At 42.7% G+C, this 18,381-nt stretch overlaps 1 protein-coding gene across 2 annotated transcripts in view; it reads left to right on the top strand.

The window, feature by feature from the left end:
* gtf3c2 (general transcription factor IIIC, polypeptide 2, beta) overlaps positions 1-18,381 on the top strand; it is a 55,903-nt gene that overhangs the window by 21,172 nt on the left and 16,350 nt on the right. For both annotated transcript variants that reach the window (XM_049480431.1, XM_049480429.1), the window contains 3 exons: positions 1,997-2,031; positions 10,536-10,665; positions 10,845-10,989. In XM_049480431.1, the coding sequence (XP_049336388.1) occupies positions 1,997-2,031; positions 10,536-10,665; positions 10,845-10,989 (310 nt within the window). The remainder of the gene's footprint in view (positions 1-1,996; positions 2,032-10,535; positions 10,666-10,844; positions 10,990-18,381) is intronic.

Genomic DNA, 18,381 nt, shown 5'->3' with positions numbered 1-18,381 from the left:
AGTGAAGCATACAAATGTGTGTTCCCACATTTGCTCTAAATCGCTGTAAATACGGTTAAAAAGCCTGTTGGGTTAGCATAGCTAGCTACTTTATTATCACTATCCACAGCAGTAGCTACTTCAGACTGCAGTTACTTTAAATACGATACGACCAAAAATCATTTAATATAAACTGACAGGATATTCTAACACAAATGCAGAAGAAGCAAACTCTTGAAAGTAGCAGAAAAAGGTGGATTTACTACAAAGCAGGGGCACATGTTTCAGCGGCCGCACGGCTCACAAGCCCGAGCCACCTAACTCGGAGAACTGTTAATGCCTTGGTTCACCTGGAAATATGTCACATTATAGATGATAAATGTCCGTGTCACTTTGACCTTAATTCTATTGGTCTTTAAAAGGACATCAAAACATAGGCATGTAGTACCACTGGTGGTGTGCCTTGCACTCCATTCGTGATTATCGAAGTCTGTGAATGCAGAGAGTCTGTGTGTATTCTCCTGGGGGAAGTCCATTTATCATTGTCTCAGTGAAAGAAATCCCATAGGGAGAGTCATTGCAGTGTTAATTTCTCTTCTTTGAGATATTTAATTACAGTTCTCCTCTGTTTTTGTAAGTGCTGAAGCTGATCTATAGCTTCAGTTTCCTCTCCTTCCTGATGTCCTGTTTTTTGGCTCCGCATCCGTAATGATTGAATGTGACTTAGTGTCAGCGCTGTATTGATCTAACCATTTGATAGAAGTGTGCTGTTTGAGGATGAATGTTGAATGTGGTATCTCATTTGTGAACCACAAATGCTTTGGTGACAATAATGGATGATTCTGCTCCATGCAAGGTATGTGTGTGGGGGTACACTCCTGATTAGACTCTTCAATCAAAGAACCCGGTTTGCTCACAATAAAAAAAAACATAAGCATTGGGTTAACATGATGTCTAAGAAAATAAATATGCGTTAACACAGTGTAAAATACTTTTTTCTTATTGACTTTTTTTTTATCTCTCTCACTTATGAAAATTTAAATTGGTATATACATTTGTCTGGTGGTAGTATTTCCTAAAGATTTTTTAAATCTGTCAAAACATTTTGGATTCCAGTATCTTTGTACAGCCACAAAAATCATGCTGTATACAGGTCCACTCACACTGAATTCTTGGCTTGAATGTACAGTTCTAGGACACACTTTTATATAATGTAGGTTAAACAAAATGTGGGTTTAAAAAAAACAAAAGTAGTTATAGGCAGAATGTTTAGGTTTTTTGGTTGTTTCTGTCCAGAGCATGTTGGCCCTGTCCTGTGAAAGGAAGTAAATGGCAAGCATGCCCCTCCCCTCCCTCTCTCAGTGGAGATTATTTACTGGCTCGGTTTCCATCAGACAAGGATCTATAATTGAAATGACAAAAAGATGCATCGCTACGCAGTGGTTAGTGTTTGAAACCATGAATTTCAGCCTTGCAGCTGACTGCTTTTCCCAAGGGGCTGTCAATCAGAAAGGGCTTACTAAGCCCAGGGGAAGGGCTTAAGAGCAGGATGGCCACATCGCCTGTAACAAATGCTGAAAGATGCCATGCTTTATCGACCTTTTATTGTGTTATATGACTCTGACCTGAAGTCCATTTTATCTCTCACACACACACACACACACACACACACAGACTCTCCATCAATGCTGTAGTTGAGAACAGGCTAATTAATCAAGTCTTTAGCTGGGAAGTTAATTATTTTTTGTGACAGTTATATAAATAAATGATTAAAGGAACAATTAAAAAATATTAATTCAAATGAGATTTAATTAATTCTTGTTATTTTGTTATGTTGGAGTTACTGTTTAATTGAAATCTTTTTTGTTTTTTTTATTATTTGTTTATACTTATTTGTGTGTGTGTGTGTGTGTGTGTGTGTTCAGATTTGAAAAGAGCCCTTTATTGTTTTTGTTAAATTCTAATCTTTCATCTTTGAATGCACAGAGTTAATTAACCCTATTGATGTGTTTTTCAGCAGGGGAAGCCGCTCAGGGGTCACTGATATACCAGGTAAGTCACAATAATAATTCAGCCAGGGGAATCTTCCACAGTAAGATCCTTTTCTTGGTTTGAATCACCATACTATTATTTTGATTGCTAAATTGCAATAGTAGCTATTATTACTATAAATGATTTATTAGAATTTGGAATATGGCTTGGCTAAATTGTCCCTAGATGTAAGTGCATGGGTGTGTCTGATAGCCTTTGATAAAAAAATAAAATAAAAAAAACATTCTAAAAGAGATTTTTAAGATTCTGTGGCTTAGCACTATTTGGGATTTATTATCCCCTTGAGGCTCTATAAGGCAGAGAGATGACTTAAGCTACACTCTGTATTAGCGTTTTTTTAATAGCGTGGAGTGCCTTCTGCTTGGGATCCAAAGCACGCACAGTAGGATAAATAGGTTTAGTCACACAACTGTAACCTGTGCTCATCGGAATTGTTCATAAGTGGACACTGCCACTTTTAGCAGCACATGTAACTGACCGGCTCGCTTGCAGAAACTATTGCCTGCAAGAATACGGTCTTAAGCAAAATTCATTCAAGGCTGCTTGAGGTTACTCTTGAGCATGGTTGGGTCACTTCACTGTCACTCAGGCTGACTAGAGGAGTCATGCACTCTTGAATTGCAGCTAAATTTTACGGAGCATGCAGTGTGTCAGTGTGCATACAAGTTGGAGAAAAGCTTAACACTGGTTACACTGTATTGCTATGTTGGCAACAGAAAACAGGTGCCCCACTGACTAAAATGAACCTAGGAAAACAGTCAGCGATCAGACGGTTGTTTCCTAACATTTTCTATTTCATTTAATTTATGAAAATACACATTAAATATACTTTCTCTGTATTTCCATAAAATGTATATTTAAGCAATTTACTTTCCGCTTTAGTGTAGTCCTTTACAGTGTCATTAAGGTGTACACAGTGTGTGCATCAATACGCTATAGTACATTTACAATATACTTCAAGTGTATTAAAAATGATGTTTCAAAAACTCACTTAAATCTACTTAAGTTTGCAGAAGTTATACGAGAAAAGCACAATTTGATGCTTTTATGTTGTGTTTAAATATAGCTTAATTACAATTGAAATACAGTGCATCAGGAAAGTATTTACAGCGCTTCACTTTTTCCACATTTTGTTATGTTACAGCCTTATTCCAAATTGTATTAAATTAATCTATTTTCTCACAAATCTACACAAAATACCCCATTATTACCATGTAAAAAAAGGTTTCTTGAGAGTTCTGAAAATGTATTAAAAATAAAAAACTAAGAAATCACATTTACAGCCTATTCACAAGTATTCACAGCCTTCGCCATGAAGTTTCCAGTGGTCATCCTTCAGATGTTTCTACAGCTTAAATGGAGTGCACCTGTGGTAAATCCAGTTGATTGGACATGATTTGGAAAGGCACAAACCTGTCTATGTAAGGTCCCACAGTTGACTGCATGTCAGAGCGCAAACACCAAGCATGATGTCAAAGGAATTGTCTGTAGACCTCCGAGACAAAATTGTCTCAAGGCACAAATCTGGGGAAGAATACAGAAAAAAATCTGCTGCTTTAAAGGTCCCAATGAGCACGTTGGCCTCCATCATTCGTAAATGAAAAAGTTTGGAACCGATCCTAACCCGCTTGGCTTTAGCGCAGGACATTTTAGATGCAGAATGAGCGTACCTGACGTCTCCACAAGTGATTAAACAGAATAAATAATTGAGGGATTCGGGTCTAATTCAGTGGTTCGGCGTTCAAAGGTCTGATAAACTTCAGACTTCAGCTTGCTCCAAATTGTTTATAGTTCAGCTTGCCCAAGTTATTTATAGTTTGATTATTTGACAGGGATATCATGTTCCCTTTATATATATGAAGGCTTTTTGTATTCCCTATCCTGGTTGAAGCACTTTTGTTTTGATCTGTTAAATTTGTTTACAAAAGAATAAGAAGCTCTGCCTCTGTTGTAATGTAAAATTATTTATATTGGTAATATCTATATAGGTTATAGGTTCGTGTTTGACAGATGTCATGTTTTTATTTTGCTAAATGCAAATAAAAGTGAGCATTGATTTATTCTGATCATTTTTTATTTCTAAAGTATTATACAGTTTTTGTGAGAGGAGGCTTTAAAGACTTCAAAGTAAGACCTTCAAAGTATTTATATAGATATCGAAATTATATCGTATCGACCGAAATTAAGGAATATATCGTGATATAAATTTTGGCCATATCGTCCAGCACTAGCTGTAACGTAACAAAATGTGGAAAAAGTGCACTTTACTTAAGTTGCCATAAGTTGTTTCAAAACAGTACATTTGGTATGTATTTAAGTAGGTATTATTTTAAAAGTATGTACTTTTCCATGTTAAGTATACTTTGAAAAAAATATACTTAAATGCACTTTCCTTATACAAGGATTTTTCAAGAAAATAAATTATTTACTTTTGTTTTCTCATTTTATATTTCATGTTTTTTCCTGCATTAGATTATGAAAAAAAAACAGAAATCAGAAGGGGAGTTTAGCTTTTGTTTATTTTAACTGTGGCGCCAGGGGCGCTAGACCCTTAAAAAAAATGGGAGGAAAGACGACAGTCTCACAAAACCCACCCGTAGGGGGTATTTTATTTGGGAAAAAAATTGAGATTTAACAGAAATACACGGCCATCGGCCGGAACAAACTAAATCAATAATGCCAGGGTGCGACAATACTAAGCACACCTGGCCAGGCAGGGGAATGTAGCTCCAGAGAGGCTGGAGAGAGAGAGAGAGAGAGAGAGAGAGAGAGAGAAAGGGAAAAAAAAATCTAGTGGGGGGGGTACAGCTACTGTCTTGTGGGCGTAGTGAAGACTGGGGAGAAAGCCAGTAGCTGAAGCCAGGGATAGGTCAACTTTCTGCCGAGGATAAAGCACTCTAAGCGTGTGACCTCCGCTGCGCCGTCTGCTTCTCGTCAGTCCGCTGTCAAAGACAGAGCGAGAGAGAGAGAGAAAGGGAAAAAAGAGAAACAACGGTTAGTTAACTGGTGGGGTAGAACCGGCCACCCCGAGCTCCTCTGTCTTTCTCCTTTTATAACGGCGTCCTCGTGTCCGGAGCCGCGGTTCAGCTGGGTGCCTCAGTGGCCGCCAGCCGTGCGTGATTGTCGTGCCCCGCCCCCTAGCCACGCGGTCCGAGCGGCTTTCCACAACAGTGGTGCTGAACAAGGAGGAGCGTTCAGCACCGCGGACAGCGGTGTTCCGCTGGTGGGGCTTCTTCAGGCTGCTTGGCAGCGCGGCTGTCAGGCTGCGCCTGCCACAGACCCCCCCCCTCAGAGACCTACCAGGGGAGCCCGCAGTCCCCGAGTCAGAGTCCGGACGGCGAGAGAGGGCGTCTGCATTGGCGTTCAGCCGGCCTGCTCGGTGACGTACCCGGAACGCGAAGTCCTGGATTGACAGAAACCAACGTGTCACGCGAGGGTTGGTGTCTTTGGCCTTTGCCATCCATGTTAAGGGGGCGTGATCTGTAACAAGGGTGAAGGGCCTACCCGTTAAATAGTACCTGAGTTCCTCCACAGCCCACTTGATGGCCAAGGCTTCGCGTTCTACGGTGGCATAATTGCGTTCGGCAGGGTTAAGTTTGCGGCTGATATAGAGCACGGGGTGCTCTTCCTGTTCGGTTTCCTGCGTGAGCACCGCCCCGAGGCCTGTGTTGGATGCATCGGTCTGGAGGACGAAGGGTTTGTCGAAGTCCGGACTTCTCAGGACGGGCTCAGAGGTCAGGTGTCTTTTTAAGTGTTCGAAGGCTTCTTGGGCCTCCGGGGACCACCGGACTTGCTCGGGTTGGTTCTTCTTGGTGAGGTCACTTAGGGGTGAGGCCGTCGTGGAAAAGTGTGGAACAAAGCGGCGGTAGTACCCTGCTAGACCGAGGAAAGCTCGGACGTCAGTCTTGGTGCGGGGGCGTGGCCAGTGCAGGATGCTTTGGATTTTCTTCTCTTGCGGCCGGAGCAGACCCCTGCCTATCCTATAGCCCAAATATTGGGCCTCGGTCAGCCCGAGATGGCACTTGGAGGGGTTGGCGGTGAGTCCGGCATCCTGTAGGGAGGTGAGAACCTTACTGAGGTGGAACAGGTGTTCGGCCCAGGTCTCTGAGTACACGATCACGTCGTCCAGGTAAGCGGCTGCATACGTGGTGTGCGGGCGGAGCAGGATGTCCATCAGCCGCTGGAACGTGGCCGGGGCTCCGTGTAGTCCGAACGGCAGAACGGTGTATTGCCAGTGGCCAGAGGGCGTGGAAAAGGCAGTCTTCTCTCTGGCTGCTGGGGCGAGCGCGACCTGCCAGTAGCCTTTTGTGAGGTCGAGGGTGCTTACGAACCTGGCCTTCCCGAGTTGGTCAATCAGTTCGTCCACCCTGGGAAGAGGATAGGAGTCAAACAGAGCAATCTCATTCAATTTGCGAAAGTCATTACAGAAGCGCCAACTGCCGTCGGGCTTCGGCACCAACACAATCGGGCTGGACCATGGGCTATGGGAAGGCTCGATGACCCCAAGGGCTAGCATCCTTTGCACCTCCTCCTCGACGGCCTGCCGACGAGCCTCGGGCAGCCTGTAGGGACGCTGCCGGATGATTGTCTGAGGGGGGGTGTGTATTTGGTGGTGAATGATGTGGGTCTTACCCGGCTGTTCAGAAAATACTCTCCTGAAACGGGACAGGCACTCTGTGAGGTTTTGGCGCTGATGGGGGCTCAGTTCAGGACCAAACGAGGCAGCGATAGGAGTTTCTGCAGGACTGCTATGGGCAAAGGCAGACAGGAGAGGTACAGGTTCGAGCCATTTTTTTAGAAGATTGACATGGTAAATTTGCTCCTTTTTCCTCTTACCCGGTTGTTCCACTCGGTAGTTCACCTCACTCACTTTTTCCTTCACCGTGACTGGTCCCTGCCAAGAGGCCAGGAATTTGCAGGTGGAGGTCGGTATCAGGACCATCACACGATCTCCGGGTTGGAATTCCCTGAGTTGGGCAGGGCGGTTATACACACGCTGTTGGGCACGCTGGGCAGCCTCCATGTTCTCCCTCACGATGGGCCAGACCTGGTCGAGGCGCTGCTGCATGTGGCGCACATAGTCTATGACGGAGCGGTGTGGTGAGGGCTGGTTTTCCCAGGCTTCTTTGACCACGTCTAAGAGGCCTCGAGGGCGGCGGCCATACAATAGCTCAAAGGGGGAGAACCCCGAGGAGGCCTGCGGGATTTCGCGAACGGCGAACAATACGTGGGGCAGCAGCTGGTCCCAATCTCGGCCATCCTGTTCGACCGTGCGCTTGAGCATGCGTTTCAGTGTTTGATTGAATCTTTCTACAAGTCCGTCAGTCTGGGGGTGCCAGACGGACGTGCGCAGCTGTTTAATGCATAACAGTTTACACAGGTCCGACATCAACTTGGACATAAAGGGGGTGCCCTGGTCCGATATAATGTCACGGGGGATACCGACGCGGCTAATTAAAAGCACAAGCTCGCGAGCGATGGCGCGCGAGGTAGCTTTTCGTAGGGGTATGGCTTCCGGGAATCTAGTGGCGTAATCTACGAGGGTGAGTATATATTCGTGCCCCCGGGCCGACTTAGGGAGGGGGCCTATTATATCCATGCCAATTCGCTCGAAAGGGATGCCAATAATGGGGAGCGGAATTAATGGGGCTGGTGCTGGTCTTTTTGGGGAGGTGATCTGACACCGTGGGCAGCGTTGGCAGAAATTTTTAACCTCCGCATGTATGCTAGGCCAATAGAAACGAGGTAGTATACGATTAAGAGTGTTTTGGGATGCTAGATGTCCGCTAAGGGGGTGGCGGTGTGCGAGATGCATAACTGTGTCTATCCGCGTGCGAGGCACTACCAACTGCTCTACCTGTTCGGCTCCGAGGAGAGTGACTCGGTAGAGGAGGTTGTCCTCAACCTTAAAATAGGTGGGGGGAAGGGGTGTCGGGCCGTGGACGGCCCCATTAACTACCCGCACGTTATCCCACGCGTTTTTCAGCCTGTCGTCCTCTTTCTGTTCGCGCTGGAACTCACCCTCGGCTACAACCTGCTGGTACAGAGCAGAGAGGAAATTAGCAGGGGGTGTGTGCTCACCTTCCGAGCCTGCCTCCTCACTCTCGTCCGCCGTGGGTACTAGCAGCGCACGCCTCCTCGGCTCACGACGTTTCCTAGGTCGTGGGCGGTGGCGGAGTGGGGGGACCCAATCCGAGCTCTGCCGCAGCTCCCGGTCGAAGGCGGGGAAGTCCCGACCTACTAAGAGGGGGACAGGGAGGTCATTAAGGAGACCGAGTAAAATGGGATAGTTACCGGTCTGGCCACGGACGTGAGCAGCAGCTGTGGGAACCTGTCGTACATCCCCATGTATGCAGGCCACCTCAAGGGTTCTCCCGTCAGGTTTGAGCCACGGAACCGCCGAACGCCTGACGAGGCTGATGGAGCTACCTGTATCCAGGGTGGCTTGGAGGGGCCGGCCGTCTACATGGAAGGTTCTGGTTCGGCTCGTTTGTTCGGGCGGTTCGTGATAGCTGCAGCCGACCAGCCAGGTTCTTGCGGGGCCCCTGGGTTGGTCACGCTCAGTGGGCATCGGTTCATCACGGGGACTGGGCACTGGGTTATTAGCTCACCCCAGAGTGCCCTGTGCATGGCGGGGAAAAAAATCTGCCTTCTCCCTGTCCTCCCGCCGCGGACGGCTGAATTCGCGCCTGGGGGCCGGGGTAGGCGCTTCTCTCCTTTCATGTCGGTTAATGGCGAGAACCGACTCTGCAGCCTCTGTAGCCTCCACCATCTCCTTGGATGAGGCTGGATCCTTCCACCCAACAGATTTTTGCAACTCCCCGGGCAAGGAGCGCAGAAAACGGTCCATGGCTATTCGCTCTATGATGCCTGCGACCGTCATACGATCTGGCTGGAGCCAACGGCGGGTGATGCGGAGGAGTTGTGACATTTGGACCCGGGGGGAGTCTGTGTGTCGGTACTTCCAACGGTGGAACTCCGCGGCAGCCGCTGCGGGGCCGAGCCGGAGGCGGTCCAGGATCTCCGCTTTCAGCAGCTGGTAATCCTGCGCATCTGCGGGGGTAAGGGCATAGTAGGCAAGCTGGGCCTCACCAGTCAAAAAGGGAGCCAAAATATTCGCCCAGTCCTCCTTGTCCCATACTTCCCTTTCTGCGATTGATTCAAAGGTGTACAGGTAGGCTTCGATGTCGTCTTCGGAGGTGAGCTTGGTGAGGAGATGTTGTGCTGATCTTCTGTTGTCGGGGAGCGGCGACAGGGCGGGCGTCCGTCTGCGTGTTACCAGTTCTTCAGTCACCTCCTTCAATCCCCTGGTCAACTCCTGCGTTACCTCATGCTGTCGCAGGTTGCTCTCCAACAGATGTTGCAGTAACTGGTCCATCCTCCCCGTCCTTCACGGCCTTTGGGCCCAGGAGGGATGATAAAAGGGGAGCAAGAGAGGAGAGAAGGAAATAGAAAAGAATAAGAGAAGGGGTGAGGAAAGAAAAAAAAAAAAAAATAATAATAATAATAAAAAAAAAAATTTTTTTTTTTTTTTTTTTTTTTTTTTTTTTTGGTTCTAGATATCTAGGTCGCCTCCTAGGGTTCTAGCATGGGGGTGCCCGCATTCTCCACCACTGTGGCGCCAGGGGCGCTAGACCCTTAAAAAAAATGGGAGGAAAGACGACAGTCTCACAAAACCCACCCGTAGGGGGTATTTTATTTGGGAAAAAAATTGAGATTTAACAGAAATACACGGCCATCGGCCGGAACAAACTAAATCAATAATGCCAGGGTGCGACAATACTAAGCACACCTGGCCAGGCAGGGGAATGTAGCTCCAGAGAGGCTGGAGAGAGAGAGAGAGAGAGAGAGAGAGAGAGAGAGAGAGAGAGAAAGGGAAAAAAAAATCTAGTGGGGGGGGTACAGCTACTGTCTTGTGGGCGTAGTGAAGACTGGGGAGAAAGCCAGTAGCTGAAGCCAGGGATAGGTCAACTTTCTGCCGAGGATAAAGCACTCTAAGCGTGTGACCTCCGCTGCGCCGTCTGCTTCTCGTCAGTCCGCTGTCAAAGACAGAGCGAGAGAGAGAGAGAAAGGGAAAAAAGAGAAACAACGGTTAGTTAACTGGTGGGGTAGAACCGGCCACCCCGAGCTCCTCTGTCTTTCTCCTTTTATAACGGCGTCCTCGTGTCCGGAGCCGCGGTTCAGCTGGGTGCCTCAGTGGCCGCCAGCCGTGCGTGATTGTCGTGCCCCGCCCCCTAGCCACGCGGTCCGAGCGGCTTTCCACAACAGTGGTGCTGAACAAGGAGGAGCGTTCAGCACCGCGGACAGCGGTGTTCCGCTGGTGGGGCTTCTTCAGGCTGCTTGGCAGCGCGGCTGTCAGGCTGCGCCTGCCACATAACATAAATATTGTAAATAGTACTCAATATTAAATATCAAAACAAAAATGTTATGGTTTGTAATCAAGAATGAATAGGGCTTCTAGGGCTTGGATTTTTATAATATGTGCCTTTTCTCGTTCTGTGCAGGTGGGACGCATCTTGACTGTAAAGCTCGGCTCCAGCCAAATGGACCACAATGGTCAGAGTGGGCAGTGTTTTGCCCTTGATTGGCTCCCTGTCAAGCCACACAACATTCTGGTTGCTGGCTTCTATGATGGTAATTTCTCAATCATTTTGATTGCTATAATGGCGATTAAAACATTTTATAACTTTATAACATTACGTCTGTATAAGGATTTAATGATCTTCACCTCCACCAAAGCTGGCATAGGTGTTTTAATGTCTTTAGATTTGTTAACTTGTTTTACGCTTTATTTATAAATGCCTCCTCTGCAGGTACAGTAGCTCTTTGGGATCTGAGCACTAAGTCATCATTGCAGAAAGTCAGGTCTCCAGAAAAATCCCTCCTTCTCTACCCATACCACTCATTTCTCGCTCATGACCACACTGTTCGCTCCCTCAGGTGGTGTGGGGCTTCAAGGTAAGAGTCTGTGATCTTTTAACTGAATAAAGAACATCTTGTTACCTAGCACTTTACTAGCAATGCATTGAAAGTCAGTCTTTAAGATCATTTTCCAGGTGGCAATACTGAAATATGAAGTTTTCTGTACACGTTCATGTTTTTAATCAGCACATCAAAGGAGTAAGAAGTTTTTAGTGAACATGTGCACACATTCAGAGCAAATACTAAGGGCACTATTTTAGCAAACTGTAGCGCACAGGTCTGTTGAGTATGGCACAACTATTTTTGGGGCATGTTGTTCTGTCTTTAGTATTGTAAGGGTGCAAAAAATCTGCCTTACGTGGTTCAAAACGCACAAAAGGAACAAATTCTTTTAATTAATCATAGACGTGAAAATAGACTGTTGATGAGTGTGTGATAGCTACGAGCATCACGACGCGCCCTGCGCCAGGTATATGATGAGGCTCTAAATCACTTAGGCCTTTATTGTTGATATTTGCATCAAAATAACACTGAGATTCAAAACAGTACATGGATTAAGTAAATAGCATTTATTTACATGTACTAATGAATTAATATTAAGTCAATTCAGAGGCAAAATATTTTACACTAGGCTTGTTAAAAAAAATAAATGTATTGTCCAGGTTACCACACTGCATGCTGTCTCCTAAGCCTTAAAAAATCTTAAGTTCTTAAATTAACCAACTAATTCATTTGTTATTGAAGTGTATTAATTCCAACTTCTAAACGTCTTAGAAGTGCCACATGCAGTAAATACAGTTTAGTTTTTATTATCGTCATTTTATTATGTTAATATTTATTTAAAGTGATACAGAAATCAGCATACTGACCTTTTGGCAGACTGTACAAAGACTATACAAACATTTACATTTGTTTTTAATATTGGCTTGTCAGAAAATAATAAAATCACATTGGTTTTGTGCTTTTTTGTCTTCTTGTTATAGTGAAAGGGGTCACAATATTTGTCTGAGCGTTATTATAGCGTCTTAAATTGAATCTCTGCATGATACTGCACACATGGGGTCATAGAGGCAGACCCAGAAGCCAGTGTATGAGTAAAATACACAGAAAACGTTTTGGCATCCCTGATAATTATCATGATTTTTTGCAATTTAAGTTGAATATATCATATATCAGATCAACACAGTGATATTTGAGAAGTAAAAATAAGTTTATAGGATTTAAAGACAGTGTGTAACAAAATTAGCCAGGTGTATAAATTTGGGCACCCTTGTCATTTTGATTTGAATAACTTTAAATAGCACTAATTATTGGAACATAATAAACAAAAACATAAACAATAACACAACTCTCAAATAATCTGAAAACAAAGTTTGATCAGTATCTTTGTTTAGAGTAAGAATATAAAAAGCTCTCAGAGATTTCAGCTGTCAGTTTCCACTGTGAGGAACATAGTGAGGAAATGGAAGAACCACAGGCACAGTTCTAGTTAAACACCTGAAGTGGCAGAACAAGAAAAATCTCAGATAATCAGATGAGAAGAATGGTGAGAACAGTTATAGTCAACCCACAGAGCAGCTCCAAACACCTACATCATCATCTTACTGCAGATGGAGTCACTGTGCATCATTCAGCTAATTAGTGCACTTTACACAAGGAGAGGCTGTATGGGAGAGTAATGCAGAAGAAGCCTTTTCTGAGCACACGCCACAAACAGAGTCACTTAAGGTATGCTAAAGCATATTTGTACAAGCCAGCTTCATTTTGGAATAAGATGCTGTGGACTGATGAATCTAAAATTGAGTTTTAAGGAGGAAAAAGAACACAGCATTCCAAGACAAACACTTTCTCCCCACAGTAAAATCTGGTGGTGGTTCATCATGCTGTGGGGCTGTGTGATCAGTGCAGGTACTGGGAGTCTTGTTAGAGTTGAGCTTCACCTGGATTTCAGTCAATTTCAGCAGATTGTTTTTGAACAATGTTGAAGAATCAGTGAGAAAGTTAAAGAGCCCTATTTTAACGATCTATAGCGCACTAGTTAATTGCGCTTTGCGCAGCTGGATTTAGGGGCGTGTCCTGTCTCTTTGGTATTTTGGGGGCGCGAAAAATACGCCTTGTGCAGCTCCAACGGCGCAAAGGGTGTGTTTTAATTCCCTTAATTATTCATGGGTGTGTTTTGGGTGTAATGTGAAATAAACCAATCAGTGTGTCTGTAGTCATTACAAGTGACAGGTGCGCTCTGACTTCTGTTCGTTCCTATTTTAAGAGCGCACAGGAAACTGACTGTGCGTCATGTTGTGAAGATACACCAGCAGCTTAGAGAAGAGTAAATTTATCTTATTCTTTATTCTGTTTATTGTTTATGTAAAGACTGGGTTTGCAACACTGAATATTAATCAAGCATTCGATTATTTACACTGGATAGGGACTCTCATTTACAATGCCACTGAGCATTTACAGTTTAAAATTAGAAATAAAAACTGACTTTTACTATAGACAATTAAAATATATACGTAAAAAATTAAAAATAGGACATTTTTAAAAGATCATAAAATTGATACATATAAATTCTTGATTTTTTTTATCTTATAAAGAAAAAAATATAAAGTGAATATAAAGTGAAATGATAAGAATGATTAAAAAATATAAAATTTATATGAATAAATGAAGAACATGGGAATCATGGGGAAAATATATAAATGTTTAATTTTTTTAATATAATTTGATCAATAAAATAATTTAAATAATTTACATAATTAAAAAAATAAATAATATAAAATATAAACGTATTAAAAAAACTAATTTAAAACAATCACAGGCTTTCTGATAATAAAAGTTTCAGTTTCCGTTAGTTTCAGTTTCAAATCATTGAAACAGCTCATCAAAACCTCAACCTATCCTTTATATTTGACAATATTTGATTAAACTTTACAGGTCCTTACTCATCTTAATTTATTTAACTAAACTGAGTTTATATTATTTGTTGCCTCACGCTGAATTCAGCTCCGCGCTGCGAAAGAGCGTAAAAATAGACTGTTGACTGGGTGTACGATGGCAACGCGCCACGCTACACACCTTGCGCGGGGTGTACGATAGGGCCCAAAGTTTCACTGGGGCTGGATACTTCAACAAGACAACGACCCTAAACACTGCTCAAAATCTACTAAAGCATTCATACAGAGGAACAAGTACAAAGTTCAGGAATGATCGGATGATCTCAGTCCCCAGAACGAAATATTATTCAAATCTGTGGTGGCTGTTCATGATCAGAAACCATCAAACCTGACTGAACTGGAGATGTTTTGTAAAGAAGAATGAATCAAAATACCTTCAACCAGAAGCCAAACTCACAGAAGAGTTTAGAGGCTGTTATTTCTGAAAAATGGAGGATCTACTAAATACTGCTAATTTTTCTGTTAGGATGCCCAAATGTATGAACCTACAAGAAATATTATGCAAATCAGTAAAGCTTCCTAGATAGTAAGTTACTCTGAGTAAGCATTATTAGTTTACCATTCATTCAGACTATTACAAGAACATAAAATTAATTTAAAATGTATGTTCTCAGTTTATGCTGCTAGTGGTTCTGAATATGAGTTTATTAAGCACTCTACGGGCCCTATCGTACACACCGCGCAAGGTGTGTAGCGTGGCGCGTTGCCATCGTACACCCCGTCAACAGTCTATTTTTACGCCTTGCGCACGCGTCTTAAAATAGCGCTGGACTTTTGGAATATATTAACGCAGATGGGCGTGGTGGTCTGGAAATGACGTGTTTTCAGGTAAATTTCTGCTGTGTTTCTATCTAGGATTCTATCTATAATGGATTTGAGCGATTGATCCTGTGAAAGCACGTCTAAATTCACCTGTCACTGGCACCCAGAACTGAATCAGATCACCCTGCGCTCCACAATACCCCATACCATCACTTCCTCACCACAGAACAATACACCTCACCCACAGCCTTCAGCAATCAACTGTAAATGATTTATATTTATGTACGGTACACAGACTTAATAACTGTAACTTAATATAGCAGATATATGCATTCTGCTGTTCTGCTGTCAAATGCTGGAGATTTTGAAATGGAAAATTGAAATAGAAAAGCACTTTAACTGAACATCAATTTATTATATTGCACTTTTATATCTGAACAAATAAAGCGCATTGTCATCCAGGTGTCTGGTGCTGCCCGTCAATTATATAAAACTTAAAACATTTGAAATACACAGAAATATAAAGCTATATGTTAGCATTCGTTTCTTATCACCAGGGCAAATGTATTAAATTATTAAATATATTAATTTAGCTAGTTAAAATCTCGTCCAGCGCTCTAAAATGTCAGGCACGCGGCATTGCACGCAGAATAACCTCTGTCTTCTAAAAAAAAAAATAAACGCTGTAATAAGTAAGGAAAATGCATGTTAAAAACTCACTATTAAAGCCACATATTCTCCTAAATCCAACTGAGTAAGGCGCACTTAACTAGTGTGCTATAGATCGTAAAAATAGGGCCCTACATGTTTGACTATGTGGTGAAGATTTTAGTACCAGTTACGTAATGCAGGTATATACAGTAGTGCTTGACAGTTTGTGAACCATTTATAATTTCTATATTTGTGCATAAATATTACCTAAACTATTACCTAAGTCTGATGGGTTTTTTGGTTTTTATTTATGCAAAAAGGTTTCACAAACCTAGCACCACTTTACATATTCCTGAAAACATAATCACTGAATTTACTAAACGTGTTCCACTGTAAGATTAATCTAGCTGAACATGAAAAAACAATTGTTTTAAGAATTATACTCTGATAAGTCTTCGGAACTTTTCCAACTTTTTTTCGTAGTGTCCAGAGAAGAGGCAGAGGTCCTCTGAAGTGGTCGTTAGGAGATGCAGAATTGAGTTAGTGGACTTTTAGTGCCCAAAAGACATAAAATTAAGGCAGTCCCAGCTTAATCATAATCATACAATGTCTCAAATTTTTTGATGGCCAGCACCACCGGGGCTTTTTATGTTGAAGCCCCCAATGTGTGAAGCAAAACCCCAAATCTTTTTTACCTTATGTTTATCAGTGTTATAAACTGTGCAGATCCTTTAGCACACTCAATCTCAAATTGCACCCTATTCTCTGCAGTTCTCTTCGAAGTCTACTCTATGAAAACAGCATTCGGCACAATGGTTACGTGGTTTTAAACACAGTTTTGTTTTGTTTTTTAAGACACCCCATTTCTCCCTACAGACCCTCTGATCACTGAACCAAGAGTAAATATCTGGAAATAAAAGCATGTTTTATCCTTTTGGTAGCTAATATGCTAGCTATTAAATGTGGAAATCTGTAGGATGTTCATGTTCAGGTGTGTATCCTTTGGAAGACTAAAATGTAATCAATGTTAAAACTGGGAACATGAGATGTCCTGTAGAAGAGGGTAAGGGTTTCTTAGACTTTAAATATTGTGGAAAAATGTTGCAGTTGGCACTACTAAAACACACAGCTGGAAGGATTATGCCAGTAAGCAGAACTGGAAAAGGAAATATATGATTTCTTAATTTCTGACAAATAAAATGTAGTAATCAATTAGTAATGCTGTTATAAAGTGGTCTTGGGTCAAGCTCTAATAGAGAATCAGAGTGGGCTTTCCATCCACATCCTCTGTGAGACCAAACACCAGACAGACACTGTGTGACTTTATTAACCAGGATTGGTTTCTTGACAAACATTTGAGGAAAAAGAAGGTTTAGGGGCGAGCAAATTCCTAAACAACAAACACAATCAACTTAACCTAAAATTTAGACATGGAGGAGATAATACAACTAATATATCTTGCTAAATTGTCTGTGGTTGTCATATACAACCCCTGGCAAAAAGTATGGAATCACCAGTCTTGGATGAGCACTCCTTCAGACATTTCATTCTGTAAAACATGATACAATAATAAGGTCATTCCAAAGTGCAACTTGTTGGCTTTCAGGAACACTCAAAGAAATGAAGAAAAAACATTGTGGAAGTCAGTGAATGTTACTTTTATTGACCAACCACAGGGAAAAAAATATGGAATCACTCAATTCTGAGGAAAAAAGTATGGAATCACTCAAATTGAAGGTAGAAAATAAGGACACACCCAGTCAATTTCCTTTCCCTAAATGGACACCTGCCTCAGATTAGATCTGCTCGTTAGCCTGCAGTTAAAAACACCTGCAGTCATGACACCTTGGAGGGCTGCTGGACGAATTAGAGTGGCAAGAACCATGGCTCCAACAAGAGAAATGTCTCTTGAAACAAAAGAGAGGATTGTGAAACTTCTTGAAGAAGGTAACTCTTCACGCATGGTTGCTAAAGATGTGGGCTGTTCACAGTCAGCTGTATCCAAGATATGGACCAAATACAAACAGCATGGTTTGGTTGTTAAAGCCAAGCGTATTGGTAGACCGAGAAAGACATCAAAGCGTCAAGACAAGCAACTTAAGGCCATTTGTCTTGAAAACCGAAAAAGTACAACTAAACAGATGAAGCATAAATGGGAAGAAGCTGGAGCCAATGTATGTGACCGAACCGTAAGAAAGCGCCTAAAGGAAATGGGATTTCAATACAGGAAAGCTAAAAGAAAACCATCATTGACACCTAAACATAAAAGAACAAGACTGCAGTGGGCTAAGGAGAGGCAATCATGGACTGTGGATGACTGGATGAAAGTTATCTTCAGTGATGAGTCAAGAATCTGCATTGGACAAGGTGATGATGCTGGAACTTTTGTTTGGTGCCGTTCCAGTGAGATTTATGAAGAGGCCTGCCTGAAGAAAACAACCAAATTTCCACAGTCCTTGATGATATGGGGCTGCATGTCAGGCAAAGGCACTGGGGAGATGACTGTGGTTAATTCTTCTATCAATGCACAAGTTTACATTGACATTTTGGACAGTTTTCTCATCCCTTCAATTGAACAGATGTTTGGAGATAATGAAATAATTTTCCAAGATGACAATGCATCGTGCCATAGGGCAAAAACAGTGAAGGCATTCCTTGGAGAAAGACACATTCAGTCGATGTCATGGCCTGCAAATAGTCCAGATCTCAACCCAATTGAAAACCTGTGGTGGAAATTGAAAAAAATGGTCCACAAGAAGGCTCCGACCTGCAAAGCTGATCTGGCAACTGCTATCAAAGAGAGTTGGCACCAAATTGATGCAGAATACTGTTTGTCACTCATCAAGTCCATGCCTCAGAGACTGAAAGCCGTTATAAAAGCCAAAGGTGGTTCAACTAAATACTAGTGATGTATTTTGAATCATCTTTTGTTTATCTGTTTTTCATGATTCCATACTTTTTTCCTCAGAATTGAGTGATTCCATATTTTTTTCCCTGTGGTTGGTCAATAAAAGTAACATTCACTGACTTCCACAATGTTTTTTCTTCATTTCTTTGAGTG

The sequence above is a fragment of the Astyanax mexicanus genome, chromosome 1, assembly GCF_023375975.1.
Source record: "Astyanax mexicanus isolate ESR-SI-001 chromosome 1, AstMex3_surface, whole genome shotgun sequence".
NCBI lineage: Eukaryota > Metazoa > Chordata > Actinopteri > Characiformes > Acestrorhamphidae > Astyanax > Astyanax mexicanus.
The sequence above is the reverse complement of the archived record's forward strand: the minus strand, read 5'-3'. Positions and strand labels throughout refer to the sequence as shown.